General features: G+C 37.3%; 1 protein-coding gene across 1 annotated transcript in view; it reads right to left on the bottom strand.

Annotated features, from left to right (window-relative positions):
* ARSB (arylsulfatase B) overlaps positions 1 to 22,763 on the bottom strand; it is a gene marked incomplete at both ends in the record, with an annotated part of 35,927 nt that extends 13,164 nt beyond the window's left edge. The window contains 3 exons of the mRNA XM_010078946.1: positions 21,773 to 21,980; positions 22,477 to 22,668; positions 22,748 to 22,763. Coding sequence (XP_010077248.1) covers positions 21,773 to 21,980; positions 22,477 to 22,668; positions 22,748 to 22,763 — 416 coding nt within the window. The remainder of the gene's footprint in view (positions 1 to 21,772; positions 21,981 to 22,476; positions 22,669 to 22,747) is intronic.
* Between the last annotated feature and the right edge of the window lie 2,080 nt (positions 22,764 to 24,843).

The raw sequence follows: 24,843 nt of genomic DNA, 5'->3' as shown, positions 1-24,843 counted from the left end.
ATATATCCTGTAAAAACTCATGTGTGATATCAACATTCAGATACAGAACACGAAGTTAAAAAAGGGGAAAAAAAAAATTCTTGTTTTCACAGCTTATCCCATATACAAATGAAAAAACCCCAACATACGAAACAAATTCCATCCCACTCATTTTGACTTCTCATTTTCACATTGCTAGAACTGGACTGTTTCCTTCTCCCTCATTAATTCATGTTCAAGAGACCCTTTCTCCTTCATTTCTTGACTGATATCAAGAAAGTGTTGAAGGAGGGGAAAGGATGGTTTCTGGTTTATTACTGAAGGTTTTTTTTTTCCTTTCTATGTAGGCACAACAGAGCTGATGTGTCACTGGCAGTTTATATATAAGTGGTAACATAGTTCGAAGTTATAGGTAACTACTTCCGTATGGTCTGAAATATTACCTAGGACTTCAAATATCAACACCTTGTTAAGGAGGAGCAAGTTACATAATAATGAAGGATCATAATGGAGTCTGTATTGATGAAATATTAAGCTAACAACTAAATAAGAAAGGCGGGGGGAGTGAATAAACAAGAAGCCACTGATTGCATGAGGTATAGACATGGTAGAAAGAAAGGCATGAACAACCACTACAGGACTGTAACTGGAGTTCTAGTCAGTCTTACCTACAAGGGTATGTCTGGACAGCAGGAGACAGAATGGGTACCTGCTGTGTGTGTGCTCAGATACTTCTCCCCTAAGATACAGATGTGAATGTATACAATTGATGCTAAAAGCTTGCATGGGTTCAGAAAGCCACTGGAAAAGTCAAAGATGAAAAAATAATTTATAATTCTTAGATGAAAAGCCATCACCTCTGTCTCGGGAATTTCTGCAGCCACAAACTGCTGAAGATTTGAAATTTTTCACCAAGTTTTTGGTGAAAGACACAAACAATGAGTCCCAATACTCCTTCCTAGACACGTGCTACCAGGCACTGCTGTAGCGAGAGGATTGTTCATCTGTAGAAGTACAGCCATTCTCATCTTCTCCCAGATAAGCTATTCCTTACTAGCTCCCCATTCTATTTTAGTGAAGAATCTAAAATATGAAACAAACTCCAAAGTCCATATGGAAACTCCTGGTAGTTTAAAATACACACTTAATATCCACTCAGGTAGCAGACAAATAGGATCATTGTTGCTTTATGTTCCACACTGGCTTCATATCCACCTCTAAATCTACTTCAAGACAATATTTCCTGAATTATTTATCCTTCATTTTTGCAACTGTTTTTTCTCCGTGATTCATCCTAATACCTAATCTCAGCAGTCTCCAGAGCAAAGCTTTTGGAATCAAGGTACCTACAGCTAGAAGCCCACATTTATAACATTTCTTATTATTAAATCTTCAGCCTTGCTACTTCAGTTGAAAACACAAGCCTCCCCCAAGCATGATACTTCAATTATCTGTTTCCTGGAGACAAACATCAGACATTATTTTCATTCAAAATAATAGTGAAATTGTCTGGAAAATGTAGTGAGTATATTTTTCCTATCTGTAAGAATCATTTTTGTAATTACATCTGTATAATTTAGACTTCAGTAGTACCCACAACATATTATGTGCATTAGAAAAATCACAAAACAAACCAGCTCTTGTCCCTAAAGAAAGGATGAAAGGGGAGATAATAATGCTATAGTTAGAAATTATGGTACTTGGCATAAGTGTTACCTAGACAATTTATTCAGTTTTGTTTGTTTTCTTAAATGGAAGCATCATATATTTTTAAAGATCTTTGTTGTTTGCTTGGTTTAGCCTGCTTTAGTAGGTGTTTAGCTACCTTTACTTTCTCACTGTGTTTTTATTACTCCCATCATTCTGTGCTATTTTAAGTAGGAGGGTACCGAGACGCTTTTTGTCCATTCTGATGGAATTTTCTTCTGCAAGTTGAAATTTGTGACAATGAAAGAGAACATTGGGGAGGGGCATTCTTGCTAATACAATAATGTGCTAAAACAGAGTTCACAGCAGGCATTACCACCACCTCTGAAAAAATGCCCAGAAGATACATGCAGGGCAAACAGCAAAACAAGTGAATAAAGGAGAGAAACAGAGGCCTCCTAACTACTTTGAAAGGTAGTTTCAGTCAAAGTTGTGCACCCTTGAATTAACATCAGCCTTGATGATTATGGAGACAGCTATATAATCCAGTAATTGTATCATAACCACCAATTACATGCTGCGCTGGTTTGGGAAGAGGTGTCATTCTTGCTATAGAACAGAAAGCAAAAATTCTAAAAAGAAGAGGAAGCACAGCTGTTAAATCAACAGTTGTAACCATTAGGGAGAGAGCCTGCAACAGTTAGATCTGAAGGAACCACATAGCTAGGCTAATCTCTAATGTACCATTCTTTGACAATTTACATTACTCATGTGAGTAGCATAATTCTCTTTTAATTTTGTGTATTTTGTGTGTTTCAGTATCCAAGGAGCAGGAATCCGATTGAATCTAAACATTATCTTAAAAAAAAAAAATTTGCCACACTGAATAATTTCATTGGAACTGACACTAACAAAATTAGTAAATCTAAGCCCTCCCCAAAACCAATCCAGTGCTTCCAAACCCAAAGCACCACCATATCTCATGTTAGCTTCTCCATATGAATGTATCTGTGGGACATGCATCCCAATAAAACAAACTGATATAAAGCTCTCCAGATGAAATAACTTTTGTCTTCAAAATCGTCATGCACAGTGCCCTCACCTCGTGAATCCTTTTCAAAGTACTGACAAAGCTGATCCTCAGTAAAAACCATGCACTATATAGCAAAAATAAAATTTTGAAGTGAGAACTTCTGTCTTCTGTTATGATTAAAGTATCCACAAAAAAAATCCAATATTTTTCTATTAACTCTACTACCTACCTAAATATGCTTTAAGTAAAAATAAATTATTTCTTCTAGGACTATTTCTGCATTCTTTCACTCTCATACGCCTATCTACATCTAGTCACTTTATCACCCATCTTAAAGTACATACAATGCTGTTCACAGATAGCAACAAAAATCCACAGTACCTCCCTCCCCCCAAAAATAGTATGAAACTAGGACACATATCCCACACAGAAAATCAGAGAATATAATCAATTTTTTAAAAAATTTTGTACAACAGAAAGTGACTTTCTTTCAAACTACTCTGGGCTTTTTGTTAAAATTAATGAAAAGGAAGGGTGCTTTTTAAAAGTCTATTTAATCTAACAAAAATCTTTCAACATAAGCAAAATAAAAGCAAAGTAAAGCTTGTGTATCCTTTAAAAATGAAGGCCAATGACATATTCTCCCAAACATCTGCTTTTGTAATTAATATTACTTGTCATATACATGAAAAATAATCTAATCTGTTAAATCTGTAATTTGTAAACTGTCAAAGATGTTTTGCAGGAGTTCTTAAAGTAATCAATAAACAAAACTAAACAGAGAGGCCCTTCTGTTTCTCCCAAACACTTCTCTGAAGAGCTGCCAGCTGCCAAACATTTTGACTAGGGCAGTATATATATGCAGTGATGTGGGATGCATGCAGTTAGTAAACAGTTCAATGACTAAAACCTCTTTGAAGAGCAGTTGGACAATAAAAAACATGAATAAAACAACTCTGAGAGCAATCGAAGTATATATGGATTCAAGTCCTCAGATGGACTCACTTTTTTATTGAATTACCCTGGAACAGAAGCAACAGTCTGCTTCATACTACGAAGATAACCTACATCAGCAATGGATACTCACAGCTGTAAGAACAGCTTAATTTGGGATTTATACCTCATTAGGCAATAGAAAAACAAAAAAGGCAGAATTGTTGACTTAAGAATGAACCCTGACAAATGTCCTTCCTAGGATCATAAATATCTCTCGCCCATGTGCATTCCTTGCTACGCCAAGTCCACAGTGGTTACTGAATTCAGGGACAATATTAATTGCATTAATAGATTTGTCAAAACTTCATGCATCAGTGCTCGCTCCTCTGACAAATCCAGTTTAAATACATCAACAGGCTCCAAAGTTATTGTTGGGAGAAGAAATTAAACGGAAACAAGTCCTGTAATACTGTATAAGGCCAGTTTTCTAATAAAGTAAGCTTAATCTCCCCCAGTTGTACGCAGAAAAATCATTATTGCCTATGTAGTGGAATGAAAAACCTATTTTAGAAGCTATAAAGAGATCTTTGTGTTTTATTTTTTGGATGGTGGGCAAAACACTGTAAGAAGAGTTTCTAAAGAACACTTAAGTACACTATCACCAAGACACCAACTTTCTTCACCATGTGGACAGCTTCTGCCTATGATGTTGCCTCACATTAATGCTCTAGAACAGAGGTACTATTTTCTTTGCAAATAGGCCAGAAACTGGTCTTCACTTTAAAGATTTCCCTCACTGCTTTTTCACCAGCTCTTACATAGGACATGGGTAAATTAAAGATTGTAAATATTACAGAAAGTAATTTTGTATTTTTTGTATATTATTTAAAAGCAAAAGTGTGCCTTGTTATATTTGTTTTCTTCTAACACATTTGTTTTCATCTAAACACTATTTGTTTTCTTCTTTGTTTCAATTATACTATAGCAAAGTAACTTTTTTTTTTCTCTTTTTAAGAACATCCTTTTTTTGTCTCCCTTGGGACCACTCAGTTTGCTGCATTCTTCTTATGACCACAGTTGAGCTACATCCTGTGGTCCCATTGACGCCTGGTAAACTGTTCGAAACAAGCTCCTCCGAGAGGGCTTCCTCTAATTTCTCCACAGGTTGATCAGGTTCACCCAGGACTGTACTTGGTGTATTAAGCAGTTTTAACTCCAGTATTTCTTTTCAGTCTTTGTATTTTCTTAGTCTAACTAAGGAGCTACTCATAAGTCTCCTTACAAAAAAAAAAAAAAAAATCACCCTTGCTGACTACATTTAGTGTGCAAAATGTCTTCGACAGTAAGAATATCTCATTAAAATGCCTTCTCATAAACTGTCCTTCTATTTATTCTAAACCTTCCATTCTCCTAAGACAATAAATCCAGAGAGTTTAAGTTTGTGATACATATTATGCAACCTTGGTTACAATGGCAGAACTGTACTCCTAAGTATGTGTCCTAGTAATCCTAATTATCATGGTAAGTTTAACAATTGGTTTTGGCATTTGTAGAACAAAGAGTGATCCAAGATTATGGAAAATATTTACAATAGCAACACTGAAAAACATATCAGTAATTAATTATTTTCTATCAGAAAAACAAGTCTTAACAGAAAATTTTTAAAAACCCTCTTTCAGCACAACAATCCAATAGGATAAATTATTTCTGGACTGTTTTGCATTGTATGTCTCACTGCACAAAAAATTCCGCATAAGTAAATTTTAGCAAAAAGTAACAAAAGACCAAAACTGCTTGATATCACAAAAAAAAAGAAGTATTCAATTAGAAATCGGTCAAAAAAAAAAAAAAAAAAAGAGTGAGAAAAACCCGGTGATCTGTGCCAAGAAAGTCTTTGACTATGCAACCACTTTTTTTACCCTATTCAGAACACAGCACAAAGAAAGCATTTGAAGGAATACATCTGCAAGGGCAAAGTAAGAAGAAAAAGTAAGCATCTTGGATCATATAAATATGATTAGATATCACAATTGGATTCATTAATTGTTTATCATGTACTAGTGCTTAATAAGTTTAACCAGCCATTAGAGTCTGTAAAGATCTAGCGTAACATTTCTGGCTGCTGGCTACAAACACCAAGGTCTCCTTTTTTCCTGGAAACATTTCCAAAACACTTGACAAATACTCTTGCTGTATCTACAGCACTTTTCAAATCCAACATTGGCATGCCCCAGGTTTTTTTTTTTCCTGTTTTTCACCCATGCTTAAGCTCCTGCTTTTTTTAATTGACACATTTTTCTGAAGCTGTAAGAGAAAACTCCCGTACTGTGTAATTTCTGCTCATGGGCCCCTGCAGTAAGCTGATCTAGCACACATCTGTCTGATACGTAAACCATGCCAAGCTCTGTTTGAAAGGCTCGTCTGAAGCCACATGGCATTTTCAAAGTGAGTGCAGACAAAATGAAAACAAAACAAAACAAAACCCTCTGTCTTATTTTATAATGCAGATTCGGGCATTGCAATATGTTGTCGAATTAAAGCACCTTCAAAATAAAGAGGAAAAGGAACCTTCCAAGCTCCTGCTACCCCTGAAACTAAAGGCTGCCAACAAACTAAAGCCATCAGTTGCATGTAATCTAGCATGAAATATGTGCATAAAATATTTAAAGAGGAAATACTGTCAATAATAAGTCCTAGTACTTGTTCCAGTTTCTTGCTTCTGATTAACAGATTAATTGCTTTGTGAAGATGTGACTGGAAGTAAGGTGGTTTCTCTTTCCTAAAAGGAACAATGGAGTCCCTCCTATATGATCCCTTTCCATTAAAATACGCAAGTATTTGTTTAGTTTCCAAGTGCATCCCCCACCACCACCAAACAGAAGAAATATGTCCATATGGTAGACAGACACTCAATAAAAGGAGGACTGGACAGGATTGACAAATGACTGCAAGTAGGCTGGGAAGCACTGAATTTCATGTATTACATTTTCTAAGTGCAGAGACTGTCCAATAGCTGGCAACATCTAGGTGTTTTTATTCAGTAAAAGCATTCAGAAGTTTATTTTGAATACATTTGGGTTTCTTCCTCTGTTTCTGGAAGCAGCGTGACTGTCTTAGAACAAACCTAGTGCTGTTATCCCAACAACGATATGGATCTAATTAGGAGGCATATTTATAGCAGCTTTTGGAGGAAAAAAAGCAGGAAGCCAGGCCACTGTTACTGTGCTTACAGACACCCTGTATAAGCAGCCATCAGCCAAAACTAATGCATCCATACTTTCAAATGTACGGAAAATACCTGACCTCAGGCCTCCTGGTTTTGTACTTTAGGCTGCAGCTGTAAAGTAAAAAAAGAAGATCCAATTCCAACATGTGAGGATGGGAGCCAGCAGAAAACAAGTTTTACGTCTACTGCTGATCAGAGTCGCATACAAAAAAAGATGTCCCTGACTTCAGATGCAGCAGAAGTGTTAATATGTGCATGGTCCGCAGGGACAGCTTCCAGCCTTAGGTGATCATTATTTCACTTCTGTCCAGTTTCATCTTTTGAAGGGCAGGGAAGAAATGACTAGTTTGACCTAACACTTTTTTTTTTTTTTTTAAAGAAAAAAACAAACAAAAAAACCCCCTCAATTCCAGGGATAAGAAGCTGCCAAAACTTAGAATTACATGCAAACAGCAGAGACAAATTATCAAATACACAGGCATTAAAGCCTCAGGGTTGTGCCCAGACCCACATTCTCCATCCTAATATTCTGTACCCTCTCTTCCTTGGTGTTCACCTGAGGAGGGGCTGCTCCGACTGCCTTCCGTCTTTTCTCTGTCACACAGTAAACAGAGCAATCTGGAGCTAATTTAAGCGGTTTAGCACATCAGGATACAGCTGGGGAAAGTTCTGGGAGAAAGGCTGGGGAGGAAGAAGAGGGCTGTGCACGGTCCAGCTGAGCATGCGCACAGGAAGGCGGTGCAGATGGGCACCTTCCAACAACACTGCCTGCAGCCAGGGAAAACTGCCCTGTGTAGAAACCCTCCAGCCAGCCCAGGAACAGCAGAAACCTCACCTCAGCGAATTAAGAAGTCTGGTCCCAACAGCAGGAGCGGCAGGGCCACCACTCAGTTTCAGGAACATTTCAGCTCATCCAGCTGTAGCCCTACTCCTCATGTGTGTCTACAACTTTTATATTTCATCCACTATGAGACAGATGTCTTTTCTTCTTAAGTGTAGGCGCATGCATTGGCTTTACACAGTGCAAACTACGACTTGATTCCAGCAATTGGACAGATTCATATCTGTTTTTCACATCACTTTCTTTTGAGAGGAGTGACTTGAGTTTTCAATCACTTGGGGCCCTAGCTATACCCAGAATATTGGCTCAATTCACTAGCAGAAAGAAACACATGTCTCCTGGAATAAAGACATAAAAATGAAACAAAACTCTTTAGTTATTACTCACCCCACTGGACATTTGACCAAAGGGCAGTACGCACCTTAGTAAGAACTATCTGTCCCTAAGCTAACTCTCATACCAAGCACATAAGCCACAAAAAACGAAATTCCATCTGACAGTTCTCTAAACCAAATACACTGATAAAAGAGTAAAGACAATCATATTCTTTATAACACTAGTCTTAAACTGCAGGGGGAAGAGAAAAAGTTAATTACTTTGTGATCTGTTGCAACTATTCCATCTACTATAGGCTGTTTTATTCTCCTAGAGAGGACAATGAAATGAAATGGGTAAGTTCATGCAGCATGCATAGACAAGGTGGAAAATGCATCAGTCTTGTACAGGTACATTCAGCAATGTCCAAGCCTCTCCCAATAGCTACCTCAGCTTTTGCAAAATACAATCAACTTACAGGGAAGGAAAGGGTTTATTTGACAGAGTAACGTGGTGACAGAGAAACACAGGTAATGAAGAGAAATTGAAGTTTACATAAATAAACTTCTTTTCCTTTAATGATCTAAGCAGTGATTTTAACAGTTTTCTAAAATGTTTTTCAGCAATGTTTTCCGGGTGGGGAAATGGCAGAGAACACAGTTGTTGAATTAGTATTTCAGAGTGATTTTTTGCTTGTTGTTTATTTCTTTAACATCTTTGTTGGGTGACAGGCAACAATGACTGAATAATACACTGCTGAATCTAAGAAAAGGGATGTTAAGTTGCATAAAACTGAACCTATTTTCTCCAAATAAACAGAAAAAGCCCTAGTGTTTACAGTCTGCCTAATATTCTCCTCCATCTTAATTTTGTCATATCAATGCTACATTCAAGTGAGTGACAAGAAGGAGCATTTAAACTCAACCTTTTTAACTTAATAATGATTATTTTATTCCAACTTTGTGATTTATTTTTTTCCCAGCTACGTGCCAAAACATGCCCTCTTCTAACTGCTCCCATGTTTGAACCTCTGCAGTACGCCTGCAAGACACCATCGTAGCTCAGTAAGGTCACCAGCAACTTCCTCTTGGCAAGATCCAACCTTTCTCCAACATCATCATCCTTGAACTTTCTGACACTTTTGATCATATTTCCTGAATCCTGAAGTTGTGAAATCTCTCCTCTTGGCAACTATCTAGGTTTACAGACCACATTCAGTCCTCAAACACATGCATAATTCTCAGAGTATTCAAAGGAGAGCTCTTCTTATGCGCAACTGAAACAACTGTAGACTTCAAAAGAATAGTCAATTTTCATATTTTGCTTCTAGTGGGCATTTTGGTTTTGATGGTTTTGTGCCTACTGATCAATCCTTAGAAAGTTTATCCTGGAAACTCTATCCTTTACAGATTAACTGGTTTCCTGTTCCATTTCTGATACCAGGAAAGAAGCAGAAAAATCCATAATGCACTAACAGATTCCTTTGCAAAAAGACAGTATTTCACTATAAACAGAGCTTTAGCTCTGGATGGCCAAGTGTTTCCCAGTACACCCATACTTCAGAAATAAGTTAATCCTTTCATTTTCAGAAGACATCTTGCCTTCTTTTCTCTGCAAATTCCTATCTAATGTAGTGATATTAAAGCCATAAAGTGCATCCACTTTATGGTTCAACCTGTGCTTACAAAAGGAGCCTGCCTGCTATCACTTGTCATCCCTGATGCCACCAAAGGCAGAATTTATGATCTCTTTCTTAGTCTATTGACCAACCATTCACATGATCCTACCTCAGCCTGCTCAGTCCAAACTTGCATTAGGAAAGATCTACTATGTCTGTCAAATGGGCAGGGTTACTGTAAACAACAGTGAGACAAGAGGGGATGGTGGCATCCTGTCTGGTGGGTTCCCCCAATCTCCACAATTGCCACTGCAGTTTTGTCTTCCTCATAAGGACTTCTGTTCTCCTGAGTAATCACTACCTGACCTGTATACGTGAGTTCAGAAGTCCCATCTTCCCCCAACTTCGACTTTGGCAAAGGAGTTACTAATTCTTCAAAAATCCAACTTCAATTCTCTCTCGGGATTATGGAATAAGTGACCCATTAAATTAGTCAAGGTCTTCAGGTCCATGTTTTCCCAAAGCCTCTGTCTTTGCTTGCCTTAGGCTGCAGCAAGATGTGCTCTGTTGGCTCTGACTAAACTAATTTAAAGAGTTAAGCTAATTAAAAGCCCTCAGATTGCACACGAGGTCAACAGTTCCTAAAAAAGGCTGGTATAATTGCACGTGTGCCTACTCTTAACACAGTTCCATCAAAATCATCCAGATTAATAAACCAAAACCACTGTAACTATTAAAAATGTTCAAGCTACCCAAGGTCACTTGCAGAGAATCACAGGAAGCCACACACAGTCCCTGAATGCAGCTGACACCTCAGGGGCAATCATGTGTGAAGGGAGGCACCTGTGGGCAGAAAAAGTCCCTAACCTTAGTCCCACTCATCACCATCACTGTCTACATGGCTATTCTTCCTCCCAAGCCACACATTTTCCCTCTATTTCTTTTTGTATTTGCATTCTTTCTGCTACCTTTGACTTTCTAACGAACTGTAACTGTTGGCCAGCAGCAGTTTATATCTCCTCACCAATGTGAGCCACTTGTGGTCAGTAAAATCTAATTATTACAGTTTTAAACAAAGGCTTTGCTTTTTCAGTCCATTGAAATCACTGGAATACAGCTTGATGGCAGTGTAATGCATGATACATACAAGTAGGCAGATATTAATTCATATAATTTGCAGCCACAACTGCAACTATGTACAGCTTTCATGAGAAAAGTAATGGAAGACACTTTTTTACCTCCATGAGAACAGTCATGGAAGAATACCATTGAAAAAAATTTGGACTTGACAAAAAAGCATGCATAGGATGTAATTCTTAAGATCCACTTTTTACAAATGCTTATTTGATTGCAAGATGGGTTACAATGCTGCAGCGCAAACAGAAAGCAGACATAAGGAGACTCTTAAAACTGTCATTAAATTTTGTATATCAGATGCCAGCATATTCTAAGTATTTCATTGCTAATTTGATAAAATATCTTCCTGCAAGACATCATAATGCAATGCTCAAATACATGCAGTTCTCTGCAGTGACCAGTAATAACCTTTTTCATAGCTTAAACATGTAGATTCTATACAAGAAGTTAATAATGAAAAACATTCACTACAGCTGCTGCATTATTTGTTTTTATATGCTGCATATAGTTTATATGCTTTATATAGTTGCTTAAAGTGATTACTCTAAAATATAAGTTAAATCACTGCCACAGATTTCTGGTTCTTCCCAGCCAAGTTTAGGCAACTCTGGAATCTTAATAAAGGATTCAGGGCCACCTCAATTCAATGTACACACAGCTCTGGCTATATTTTAACTTGAGAAAATGCAATTAGAAGTCAAACCTAAGAGCAGGCACAGGCAGCATTCCACATGGCAGCAGTGCTCAAAGTTCAGATAAAAAGTGGGAGTGTTTCTTCCTGCTTAAACAGAAGTGTAAAAATACATGCTGTATAGTAAGAGACAGATATTCCAGTCACAGGAGGCACACGAAGGTATCCAGAGACACAGAGATTTGCAAAGGTCATAAAGACAATTAGTAGAAACATATAGAGAAAGCAGAGGAAAGAGTAAGACTGAGTTGTAAGGAACTGAAAAATACAAACAAGGATACTTACAAAAGGAGGGGAAATTAACTTATTAGTTCCAGCATTAGTACAAAGATCTAAGTAACCTGCAACAGACACTGCAGTACGAGCTCTCCAAGCCAGTTTCACGTCAGACATTTACATGATCTGATACACTCACCCATGGCCAAATGTCACCTTCCACAACTAATGTACACCCTTACTTTCAAACTCGCACTGCTCAACTTTACTAGCTCTGAAGATGGACACTTTCCATCTTCTAGCCTTAGCTATTTTACAGATTTTTTTTTTCCAATATGAAAACCTTCCTTTATAGTTCCCAACCCTGTTTCCTCAATAAAAGAAAAAATCCTTCTTTTCTCCATGCACAGGAGATGGACAACACTAGGCCCACCTAAGCTTAAATCCCTTCTAAGTCTTAGAGAAACTGGTGATCAGCCACATCAAAACTCCGATATAAAACTTTTCCACTCTTAAAGTAAAACAATTTTTAACTAATACAATACCTTACTACAAATTAATTGTAATTTGCAATTACTAACATGCATTTATGGATTTTAGTATTTATTTGTAGGTTTTTTAACCTGTAAAATGTATGGTTTCCTTGGCATTCAGCACATTTATATTCTGACACTCCGAGTAGATTCTGCTGGTTTTACTCTTCCACGAATTTAGGCAGAGAATGAAAATCTTACTCCTTTACACAGGCTAGAGTGAAATCATCCACAAATACAGATCTGTTATATTCTATGCACAAGAATAATATGGAATAATGGAAAGTGAGACAGAGAAAAGAATATGAAAGACAGTTTTGTGGAACTTTTATTTGTAAGTTCTCTGGTTCTTCTGTAGACCTCAGCCTTCTCTCACATGTGTTTAATTCTGGAATATTCATAAATAAATAAAACAGATGTACTAAAGAAACCACAGTTTATATGAACATATAGGTATGAAAAAATGAAAAAGTAGAGAAGGAAAACAGATCCAGAACATCTCAGCAAGGATTCAAATAATCTTTTTCAGATACTACTTATGTGACTAAGGATATCTCACAACACTTGCAGCTTCTTCCAAATTCTTAACCCAGAGCAGACATTATTGCATGGATCTTTTCCAAGTTAATCAATGATAGATTTTCTTTCTCTTTCTATATGAAATCATAGAAGCAAGGGCTGTCCACAGTTAACAAAGTAAATTCCTTTGAGAAGCAATATTTCTAAATAAATATGAAAGATTTTTGTGAGACAGTTCTGTGTTGTTCAAAAAACAACATTATAATGGAAATCTAAAAATTTCTGAATATAAAATTTCAAACTTCAGTCTATTTCCATTTGTTCTATTAACCAATTACTTAAGGAAATACTGAAATACAAATTGATAAAAAGCTAAGTATTGTCACCAGAGTTTTTGTATGCTCTCCTATAGTTCAATGCACTGGTAGAGTTTGCAGTCCTGAGGCACATTGGACAGGTGAAGAGTAAAGTCAGGACACTGAAGCTGGCTACAGAAGAAATTTAGTTTCTAAAAGAATAAGGCAATATACAAAAGAGATGCTGTAGCCATCTCCTTTGTTCATTTGGCTAAGAAATTAGATGATCAGCAAATGGCATATATTCGGCTATATCTTAACATTTAGTACCTTTAATAGTATTTGGTAATTTAATATCCAACATATTTGTAAATTCATGGCAGTAGTCTAAAACAACATACAGGACAAGGAAGAAATAGTAAAAGTCGTGCAAGAAAGAGTTATGAGGAAAACCAGAAAAAGCTTATCTACTCAGTTTCATAGAATCATAGAATGGTTTGGGTTGGAAAGGACCTTAAAGATGAGTTCCAACCCCCCTGCTATGTGCAGGGACACCCTCCACAAGACCAGGTTGCTCAAAGCCTCATCCAACCTAGGCTTTTTCTAAGCTTTTTTGAAATCACCTGCACTGTTACATTAAAAGACAGTCTCCCAAAGAAAGTGGAAAACATTTCACCATTTGGATACCTGAGATGGGCAATCAGAGAAACAGACAGAAACCCATACCCACCGGGTCCTAGTAAAGTAAGAAAGGACCAAATTCCTTCCCTCTCCTCAAGTTTCTGACACATTCCCCACACAATGATGAAAGCTTAAAGAGAAACTCAAACCCACACCATTTTGGGACTTTTTCCCCGTTTCTTCCTGTGCTACTACATTAGGAGATTTTACAACACATTGTAAACAGCAACAACAGAAACACACTTCTAATCCTGAATCTCACAGCATCTAAAGCAATCCTACCACTGTGCCTCCATCACCCAGGCAGCACAATTCTCTTAACAGAGGATGAATTATAGGGGATGACAGATTGAGGACAGATTTTCCAACTACCTTTGTCTCACTGATCCAAAACAGTATGACACGAAACTGGATGACCAAAGATATTGCTTTTCTCCCTTTTGTGTAACTCTGGTTTTGTTTCCTAGTACTGGGTTTTTTATTTTTCTTTCTGATATTGTAATATTGCATTTTAAAGATCAAATGCAATTCAACCTTGAACACTAGTGACCATATAGGTCCCTTTAATCTGCAACTAAACAATAATGGGTGTAATGAGAATAGAAAAAGGTGGGAGAAATAACATGGCATATCCAATTCATCCACAGTTTAATTTTGTAAACATTTGTTACATGTTATATATCTAATGCTCCTTTGAAGAACTGGGGCTTTATGAGCAATCATGCTCTTATACTTAATCAGAACCATATGGAAGTCAGTGTGAGAGTCCATCCAACTGAAGCAGAACTGGAAAGTATATTAAAGGTTAACTGTGAAATTATTTCATATGTAACTTACAGAGTTCAAGAAGCCAAGTTAATGTTAATGTCTCAGTATTGTTGAAAACAGAGCATGTCAGTGAAGTGACTCACACTATCTATGATACTTCTACAAAGAAAATTTCTGAAGTTTGCAACCAAAAATAAATAGAAGGAGTAACATGCAACACGCAAACAACCTCAAACAAAGATAAACAAAAGACAGAAGATGGGAAAAAAACCCCATATCCCTATATCTTTCTTGCTGTTGCCTATTTCTGCTGGGGAGACCACAGGAAAGCCAAACCCCATCAGTTTTGGTGACATGAAGTGACAACATCTCTTTTCCATAATGCAAAACTGGGCTTTATATGATTCTGGTTTAAATACTGTTGAAATTATGGAGGCAGTTGATAGTTCATACTTATTAAAAGCAAAGAAGGGGAACTACAAGCAACAGTGATATAATAGTTTAAAACTCCCACAGTTATTTAGCGGACATGATACCACTACATACCATTTAATATGTACTTATTTAAAAATGAAGTGATGGATATAAGCAGGAGACAAGTCTACATGCATAACCCTCGTACACAGAAGTTTGGATGTAACACTACAATCAGCTGCCAAAGTCAACAAAACAAGCAGGAATTTAGCTGTTGCTTTTTTATTTTTTAAAAACCTTTTTTAATATTTGGGGTGAATTTTGTATATATGAAAGGGAATTAAATAGCACTTACTAGTGCCAGACACAATATGAGCAAGCACCAGACAGCTTCAGTGCACAGCTCTGTAAATGCATCTCATTTTTGACCTCCAACATTCTTGCTGAGAGTCTAGGTCACAGGACTTCAGAGCCCTTCCTTTGTGCGATTTAAGCTCATGGCTGTGACTCACAGTTAAACTGAGAGCGCTGTCAATAATAGCAGTAAAGGATCACATTTGGGGAAAATTTCTTCCCTCTGATCTTCACAGCATGAATAATGCTTATTCTGTGTATGTTCCAAGTGCGGAACTCCCATTGAGGTTCCATTAAAAAAAAAAAAGAAAGGAAAAAGAAAAAAAGTACAGAATACACATCAGAGATCTACAATATGGATAAGAGACTCACAGCATGAATTAGAGAATAACTTTGCCCTTAATTTGAACTCAAGTTCTTCTCTGCTTACTCGGATTGCATCTGAAAGATCCATTTGTTGCTGCATTTTTCAGTCATGCTACAACTGTGACAGAAATGCAAGCACACTCCCTCGGATGGCTAACACAAAACATATAATTCCAATGAAACGAACCAAAATAATTTGGTTAAGATCAGCTGATGAAAAAACATCTGCTGTATACTTCAGTCTGATGCTGTATACTCCTAGTGGAAAGAGTAACCTTGAAGGTGACTATTAGCAGCAGAAAAGCCACTCCAAAAAGCATCTTCAGAGTACTGATGCCTTATTATATTTTTAGTGCTTAATACAGATCCTTTTGTTTGTGTGATGGAAGAACTCCTGAAAGCCCTTCCATTAAAGGGACAATAGGAAGAGAAAACCACACCTCCTACTATAAAACTCTGCTAATGTAATTCTTGTTGTACTTTAAATACACCCACAGGGCTTTTATTTTCCACCAAGGGAACACAATACCTCTCCTGCATCAGAGCACCGTTTGCTGAGCAACTTTACTGAGCGTTAACAGAGCAACATTTACTGAGTTGTGCTCAGATAAATCAGCCTCTGTGGTTTTTTTTTGTAACTCACCAGAACTGTCTCTTTATTCTCCCAATTTTTCTAAAGTAGGAAAAAAAAAGGGGGGAGGGGGGAGTTGATCTCATGGAAAAAAATGCATTTGATGTACACAAGTTTCCAATAGTTAAAAATTTAGCCAAAAGCTGCATGCACAAGGTCCTTTTTCATCCTATTGAATTATCCTTTTTTTCTTTTCTTTTTTCCTCTCAAGTACAGCTTTCATGATAGGAGCGATCCTAGTGCAGATGGTTCCAGGCTACTGCTTTGATTGTAAGCAGTCTCAGTAACTAAAGAGGTCTTGGTAGTTACAGACCCTGCTGTGTCAGGTCTACGCTAGCATTCCCCATTACTAAACACAAGAGAAGCACAGGGGGAAATTTTAACTGAAAAACAACGGGAATAACCTGACAAACTGTTCATATGTCTGCAGTAAGCAAGTTAAATGAGACAGAGTCAAGAAAACTTTGGACGTGTCCCAGAGACAGAACATTGAACCTGACCACTGATTTCGATTTAGAAGATTCTGACACATAGAGCAATAGCTTCTTAAACACTATTATGGAGAACAAAGTAGTACAGTTTAGTAGTAATCATAGTTTAAATTCATCTTACAAGTGAACTTCACTTTAAGCACTGGCATTTGCTCAAAACCGTAAGCAAAAAATTAAGATTCAACTTATATTGGAATTTTTAAACACAAATCAAAAAAGAAGCAAATGACTCTGGCACAAGGTCACCCTCTGTTCAGGAACTTGGGTTTGGAGTGCTAGGTTTGGCATGGAAAAAGTAGGGTAGATGGGGAGGGATTAAAGCTAGAAGGGAGGGAAGAGAAATGTTTCCTACAAAACATTTTGGGTTTTCACAGTATTTTAAAACAGGAGGGGGGGTGGGGAAATCAATACATTGACTATCAACATCATCTCAGTTTTCATTTTGAAACTAACTTTCATCATAAGACAACATTTCTGCCTTTAATAATACATTCTTACAATGCAGTTGAGATGTCTCATTACTATTATCTGCATCATATAGCAGAGAAACTATTCTTTTATTTCTGAAAAATTTATTCTTACCACCCATACTTTAATGTGGAAAAAGCCCCAAAAAATAATAAAAGCTAACACTGGAGTACAAAACACCAACCACATGCACCTTTCACAATTTAGCACTGAAATGCAACAACTCTGGCCAATGCAAGCACAGTGATCAGCCACAACTTTTATAATAACAAGCTTTAGTAATCAAGAAATAGAAAAGTAATATCTGGGAATATATGGACTTGGATAACTAGCCTGACTGAAGGTGCTGGCAGGTAAGTCCTCTATGCTTGTTTCCACTTAGGAGGCAGCAGATGCTCAGGCAGTAGACACCCAGGCATCTTCCTCACTGGCAATGCACCGAACCTCTCGGAACCTCCTGACAAGACCAATTACATCCAGTCTTCAGATCTGCAATTGGGCAGGTTTACTAAAAAAAAGTCTGACAACCCAGCCTTCAAAATCAGCACCTCTAACACCACAGTCAGAGAACAACTGCTCTAACCAATCTGTCCTTCAGTTGGCTTGGACAATCTAAAATTAAAAGTCTCCCTGAAGTCCCTTACCAGCAAAAGAGAATGAGCAGGAGTTCATTCAGGAACAAAGACATCAGGGAGAAGATTAAAAACTGGCCTCAGGGAACCAGTGAAAGTCAGATCCCTGGTTTCTATCAAAGTAGGAGCTGGAAATAAGCAAAAAAAAAAAAAAAATCCCAACATTTTGTTAGACAAAAGCCACAATATACTGGCTGCAATTTTAAAAAATAGAAGGAAAAAAAAAGAGAGAGATAGACTAAGGAAAATATTTATGAGGATAATATGAAATTTTGGGGGAAAAAACCTCTTGGGGTGTGAGAGACCGTATAAACACCAGTTAATATGTCTGGAACAATCTGTGCTCTTATTAATCGTAATTCTAAAATGATAAAAAGACCTCTTTTGGAGTGAAAACAGTCATCAGTGTCACATGTTCCATTATGGAAAGGATTTATGCGGTTTCCTCTTAGCAATGTAAACCAAGGCTTGAAGAGAAAAGTTCACATATTTTACTCTTCAAAGCCCTCTTATGGCAAGTACCAGACACTACAGCACTAATCCAGAGCACAGCAGCTTTAATACAGAACTGAAATTAGGGGTCAGATTATTTTCCTCTAATGTTGGCAAGTTTCCACCAAAATTACTTGTAATATGTTGGAGAAACTATAATCATATACTATTCACAGCAAATCCCCACTTCTTACCTCAAATCATAGGTCTATATTTGAAGTAAAACTTGGACTCTAAGCCAGTGTTAGTAGTGCTGGGATAAATGTGAACCACTTGAAAGTTTTTTATGTCCTTTATTTATTTTAAATCAAGGTCCTCTTCAGGAAAATTGGTAGTTACAGTCTCTTATGCTTCCTAAATAAATTAAACAAACCCATTATTTTTTATTTCAGGTGGATAAAAGGCCATGGGTACCCACGACATTGCTGCTTGAGAAGGCAATGACTTAATTTTCACCACTGATGTCATTAGCGCAGACTAACTTGTATCTGCAGTATGAAAGTTGCTTCATAAAAGCAAATTTTTTCATATCGCACCAGTCAAGACTTTTCAAGCTACCACTTGATACACAAATATAACACTACATACCATTGAACTAGCTCTTCTTTTCCTTTTTCTTATTTATGTGCAGAAATAGCTTGTGTATCTGTTCAACAAGACACCAGAGATGTTGATTTACACAATATACTGATGGCATCAGGCATTGCTAATGACCAGATTACTTCATTTTTGGCCCGGTGTCTCCATCAGGCCACTTTAAAGAAGAACTGGAGTTCTACATATTTTATAAGGCCCTTTTAAAATGTGCAGTATTTCCATTTGCCAACTGGCATGTTTTGAAGGCAATCGTGGTTGAGCCATAACATACACAAATAGGAAGAAACAGGAAAGAGTTTAATAAAAATAAATCTACTATGAGGGCAAAGATTATGTCATGTTCTAGAGTATTTCAATGAGCACTCACTAAAAAGAGATCTCTAATGTTGGGGTCGAGAGTTCACAGTGAAGGAATCAACCGGAAGACTGTATGCTTGTTGCAATGCTACGTGGTACAGCACACAATAGCAAATGCTCACTTGTAAATTATTTGGGGGGAGGGGTAGAATTTTGAAGCAGTGAGAGATGCACTCATCCAAGTCTCAATTTTGGCCACAACTACACAGAGAATAGTAATGAACCTAGAAAAATATACCATAAAGAAGGGTCTGCACTTCTTTTTCCTCTACAGGTTTCCAACACTACAGTTATCAAACCACACAGGTTTATAAGAAAAAGACACAGGATCATAAAAGCAGTCTGTTAACTACTGTGCTGAGGAAACAACGTAGATACTACTCGTTAAAATTATGGATACACTTTATCCTTCCCTAATTCTCCCTTGCAATCTTCATTTAAATCCTTAAATTCATTCTTAACCCCACAGCATGGGAAGAACTTTATGGAAGAGAATTTCTGACCATAAAAGAAAATGCGTCTCTCTTGCTCTACCAAGCAAGAAAAGGGTCTTCCAGTCCCAGGAGAGTACTTGGGGCAGTGAGAGGGGGCACAGCTTCCTTGAGCAGGCATGCCCTCAAGAGCTGAAGGTAATATTTTATACACATATACCCGTATTATAGCTACCAGTGCACACCAAGACTCCCAGTCACAAAGGACTTGGAAGCTGTGCAGAGAGATGTCACATAGCACAACTCTCTCAACAATTGCAGACCCTCTCGTGTTTCTTTTCAACCACTTTCCAGGGCCAATTTTAAAACACACCATCTGCAATAGCAATAAATATAATATAGAAAAGCTGGAGAGATTTCATGCTTCCTTTTTTTTTTTCTCCTTTTTTTTAATGCTTAACAGTTTTGACATTTGTTTTTTGGAAACTGGGTCTTTAATGCATGCAATGTTTTATGCCTGTAAAGAACAGTTGTTTGAAGTGAAGAGAGAACACTAAAAAAAAACAAATCACTGCCCTCTGACCTGCTTGATCTAGGCCCAATTTCCCTGTATTTCAATCATATTAAATTCCACTCCTGGCAGTTCAAAATGTCAGTTAACTCAAGATAAGTCCCATTAGACAGGACACACACTGGATTCTCCTGACTGTTTGACTCTTGTTGAAACATACCTGTAACTGATAGCAAGATAACTACTGTTAAAAGCAGGTCATACTCTCATTTTTTGGAAAAAGATGTTTTATAAAGAAAAAACCAAAATTTGTCTTTTTAATGTAGTCATACCCTGTAATTCCAACTCAGATGACTTTAGTTTTATTCCACAACATACTGAACAAATATTACTGAAATAACTCTACCAGGACCCCATCAGCAAAGACTGGATTTTTTCCATATGGAATAAATATTGGTATAATTTTCCATATGGCTTTGCTTACTTTCAGTTCTAAATATGAAAACATCGTAAACAGAAACAGGCATACAAGAGCTATCAAATCCTGTTACAGCCAAACCCTGGACACAAATGTAACCACAAGGCAAACAGGTTTGGACTCAAAATAAAATTCCAAGATTCCAAGTGCTATAGGAAGCAGCTGTTAAACTCAAAACACTTCACTGCATTTTTATCAAAACTTGGGGTTTGGGGGGGTTGTTGTTGGTTTTGTTGTTTTGTCTTTTTTTAAAGCATTCATAGAAAATTAATCTGCCATTTTGACAGCCCTAAGATGTAAAGCCTGGGCAAAAGAGCAACTGTAAGCATTGAAAGGCTACTTCCCACTCCCAACCAAACATGAAGTATGTTCCTGAAACCCAGCCAAGCAGCTGTATTTCAAAAAGGTTCTGTTCCATTCCTAATTTGGAAACAAAGGAGCTTCTTTGTAATGTATTATTTGCATTACCCTAATAATCTAGAAACCAGATCTTGTGCTAGTACGTACAAAATCTTAGCCTGTAATTTGTCAGCCTAGACCGTATCATAACTTATCAAGTTTTTTTATTAACAGAGCTTTGCTTCATGGGAGTAAGGTGCCAGTGAAATTATTTCAAGCAAGACAAAATTACATGTTACATGAACGTAAGGGAAATAGAGTTTTGGCTTCAAACTGCTCTCTGGCTTTCGTGCTCCATGCAACACATGGCAATTTGCGAACTGATCAGACAGCTACCTATAGCTGAGGACAAGTTAATTTGGCAGATCTTTCTCAGTAAGGATTCAATTCTGACAGATAATCAGTAACTGCAAGGGCAAGTAAGATGCCTCCAACTTCACTGCACTCCTCAGCTTTTACCATGCTGTTTTTACTCAAGAGGAGTATTCCTTGTTTGCACAGGCACTTCTTCAGAGTTATCTTTACAATGCTTGAGAAACCTGTAAGAGTGGAGAGGGAAACTGCTCCTTCTGGTATAAAGTCCTGTTTCACTTTCGTCACTCTTCTGTAGTTAGAAAATACATGGAGGAAGGACAGAAGGGCCAGATGTCTCTGCAGTCAGCTTCTTAGACACTATATCAAAGTTATTACTGAAAGAATATTTAAATTAACTCACCAGTAGAGAAAACAAGAACCGTGTTGTCCCAAAGACCGTATCTTTTCAGAGCATCAGTAAGATTTCCTACAGCTTCATCCATAAGAGTCACCATCCCTGCATAATGGCGCCTCTTCACATCTTTAATGGAGGAATATGGTTTAATGTATTCTTCAGGGACCTCGAGAGGTTCATGGACAGACTGAAAAGCGAGGTAGAGAAAGAGGGGCTGGGGTGGAAGGGATAGAGTGAAAATTAGTTGAACATAAAATATTAAATGCAAAAGTTACTGCAGCAAAAGCAGCCCTGATACATCAACAGCTGCAGGCACTGTGTTTTGATTCGTTCTCTTCTAATCCCTAAGCATAAACTAATAAAACTTTCATAAAGGACTTTTGCAAAGCCGTGTCATAACACAATTGTTAACAGTTTCTTTCTATGAAACTTCTCCCATTAAACTTCCCATTCCCTGCAAACTACATGCTAAATCATTTCTATAAATTCATTACTTGCATTATTAAAAAAGAAATGGAGCGGGGTCGCAGGCTGATTCTGACAGGGGACAAGGCAAGTTTTACCAGTGCTACTTCTCACATCTAGCTCTATGCACCTTGCTGAAAAGCCCCAAATTACAGCTCGAGTGCAGGTCTCTCCATTAATATTTCATTAACTTTCTAAAAAACATTATTTAGTGCTAAAGTTATCAAAACAGCTGCCGACTGTACCTTCTCAGTTTTGTGATTGGCTATAAGATCTATAGCTCTTTCTGTGAATAAATTAGTAGAGTACATGTTTTTAAACCCCGTTGCAACTTCTTCTCCATCTCGAAAGTCCAGAGCACAGCGTGTTACATTCTTGGCTTTGATGAGGACACAACGGTCATGAGAATAATAGTCCTCACTCCCCAGAAGATAACCTAGAACAGAAAAATAATGTCAAATACACGGGCCAACATAATGTCATATGAACAGATACATCAGCAGAAAAATAAAGTAAAAAATAAGTCTCAAAACTTTAGTGGTTTTGAGCTGAAACACTCATCCAACATTTGATCATCTGCAGTGACATCCCTTGGCAGGTCTAAGTATGCATTTAATACTTCATAGACTTTTTATTGCTAACGCAAGTATTAATTTCAAAACACACAAAGCATTCTGAAAGCAGTTCACTTACTTTATATTCATAACTTGCTATCAAGTACATTACCATTAAACTAATGCACTGATAGCAAAGGCAGTGACCTATCTGTGTACTACTCTGATTTTTATCTGGTATGATTTTGTATATTTGTATTTTCACATACGCCTTCTCTCTCCATTAGAAAGTTTGGATTTTTAAAAAATTTATTCAAAAACATCCAAGTATGAAGCATTTTTTTGTGTCAGCTGTAAAGCAACTTCTGATCCACTGCTGACACCACCTGGTGAGAAAAAGACATCATTATTTAAAGCTACCCAAAAGACACAAACAATGCAAAAATTCTAGAAGTATAGATTTGCTCCTGTCAAGGGCTACCCTCTTTAGCACGGAATGCCTTTGTTTTTTATCAACCAGAAACAAACATCTTCAAAGTTTTTTGAATCTCAGTAATTGTTACTTTGGAAATTAGATTTCAGATTTATGCCCCAAACACCCTGAAAAAACAGACAAATCTTCAAAAATATATTCTTGAGCTCTCCACAAACAAACTAAAATTGGGGATAAAAATCCAAAATGGAGAAATTTCATCTGAATTTTTATTCAGCAGCTCCAAGTACAGTTATCTGTGTCAAAAAAGTGTGTACAGAAAGAATAAAGTTGTTTTAAAAACAATATTAATTTCTAGTACACTTTTAGTAGGAAAAAATGGCTTTTGTTTCAAAGCATAAGGAGAGGTTTTGTGGGCAGACTGCCTACATCAATGTACTCAGAGCTGCAAGTTGGATTTTCCCATTTTGAGAGCTTTGTAGGGGAGACACTGCATCAAGTTCGCCGAAGAATCAAATGTTCCTTAATTGCAATCAATACCTACTGGAATTACATGAACGTTACAGGATATTAAACTGCTACATTCTGCAAAAACTAACATCACGGTGGGCCCTCGACAACCATGCCCAGACCCAGTTGGTACTAAGGCCCCTGTGTTAAGAGCCTACTCAGTCACAGGGTGAGATTTCGCGAGGAGCGCCAGCCTACCTATATCTATGCCACCAAAAAGATCCCAAGCTCCTGTGAAGGGATGGGAGCAGGTATAGCTATTTAAGCAATGAGTCGTTATACTACAAACCATATATACTAGCTTAATTCATTTGTGAAACCACAGCCTCAAGCTCCCTGAAGAGTCAAAAGAGACAAACAATCCAAGGGAACAGTTCTTCCCACCTAAAGTTTGGATCATCACTGTCTATAATAGGCATGTAGCATAGCCAGGCTCTTCAATTAAGTACGTAAAATCAGACAGGAGAGTAGACTTCAGCATAAGATTCTCTGTATCTTACTTTCTCAGCTGTAGAAGTCGGCAGCAGGACTATCAACAGCTTGCAAAATTATTTAAAGGATTATGAACTGTTTTGAAATTCTCCATTCAGTAAAAGTGTCTTAAAAATAACCAAGTGGACAACTTTGCATTCAGTGTCACGCAGAATGAGATGCATTGAATGCAGCCTGATTCACAAAACATCTGTGGCTCTTGTGCAAAACTAATAAACATCCAATCAATACTGGAACACAAGCCTTTGAGACAGGAAGAATAAACAGCATATAGCTACAAGTTGCTTTGTAGCACACTCACACTTGGACAGTCTAATTCTGGCATTATTTTTCTAATCTGAGGATTTTACTTCATAACTTGCAAGTTCCTGCAACAGACCTTTTGGATACTGTTTATAGAGGCTCTCATACCATCTTCCTTGCCACAGGCTCTGGAAAACCAATGCTACTCTATTCACAAAGCATGAACACACTGTGGTATGACAACTATTTCTCTCTTAAAAATACCAGCTTTCAAAATGTAAAATTATTTGCAGAGCAAGCAATGTCTACTGTCTGATCTAACACAAAACATTCAGATTAAAGACACTTATAGATGGAAGGGACCTTAAAGATCATCGAGT

The sequence above is a fragment of the Pterocles gutturalis genome, unplaced genomic scaffold (genome assembly GCF_000699245.1).
Source record: "Pterocles gutturalis isolate BGI_N339 unplaced genomic scaffold, ASM69924v1 scaffold24633, whole genome shotgun sequence".
Taxonomy (NCBI): domain Eukaryota; kingdom Metazoa; phylum Chordata; class Aves; order Pterocliformes; family Pteroclidae; genus Pterocles; species Pterocles gutturalis.
The sequence above is the reverse complement of the archived record's forward strand: the minus strand, read 5'-3'. Positions and strand labels throughout refer to the sequence as shown.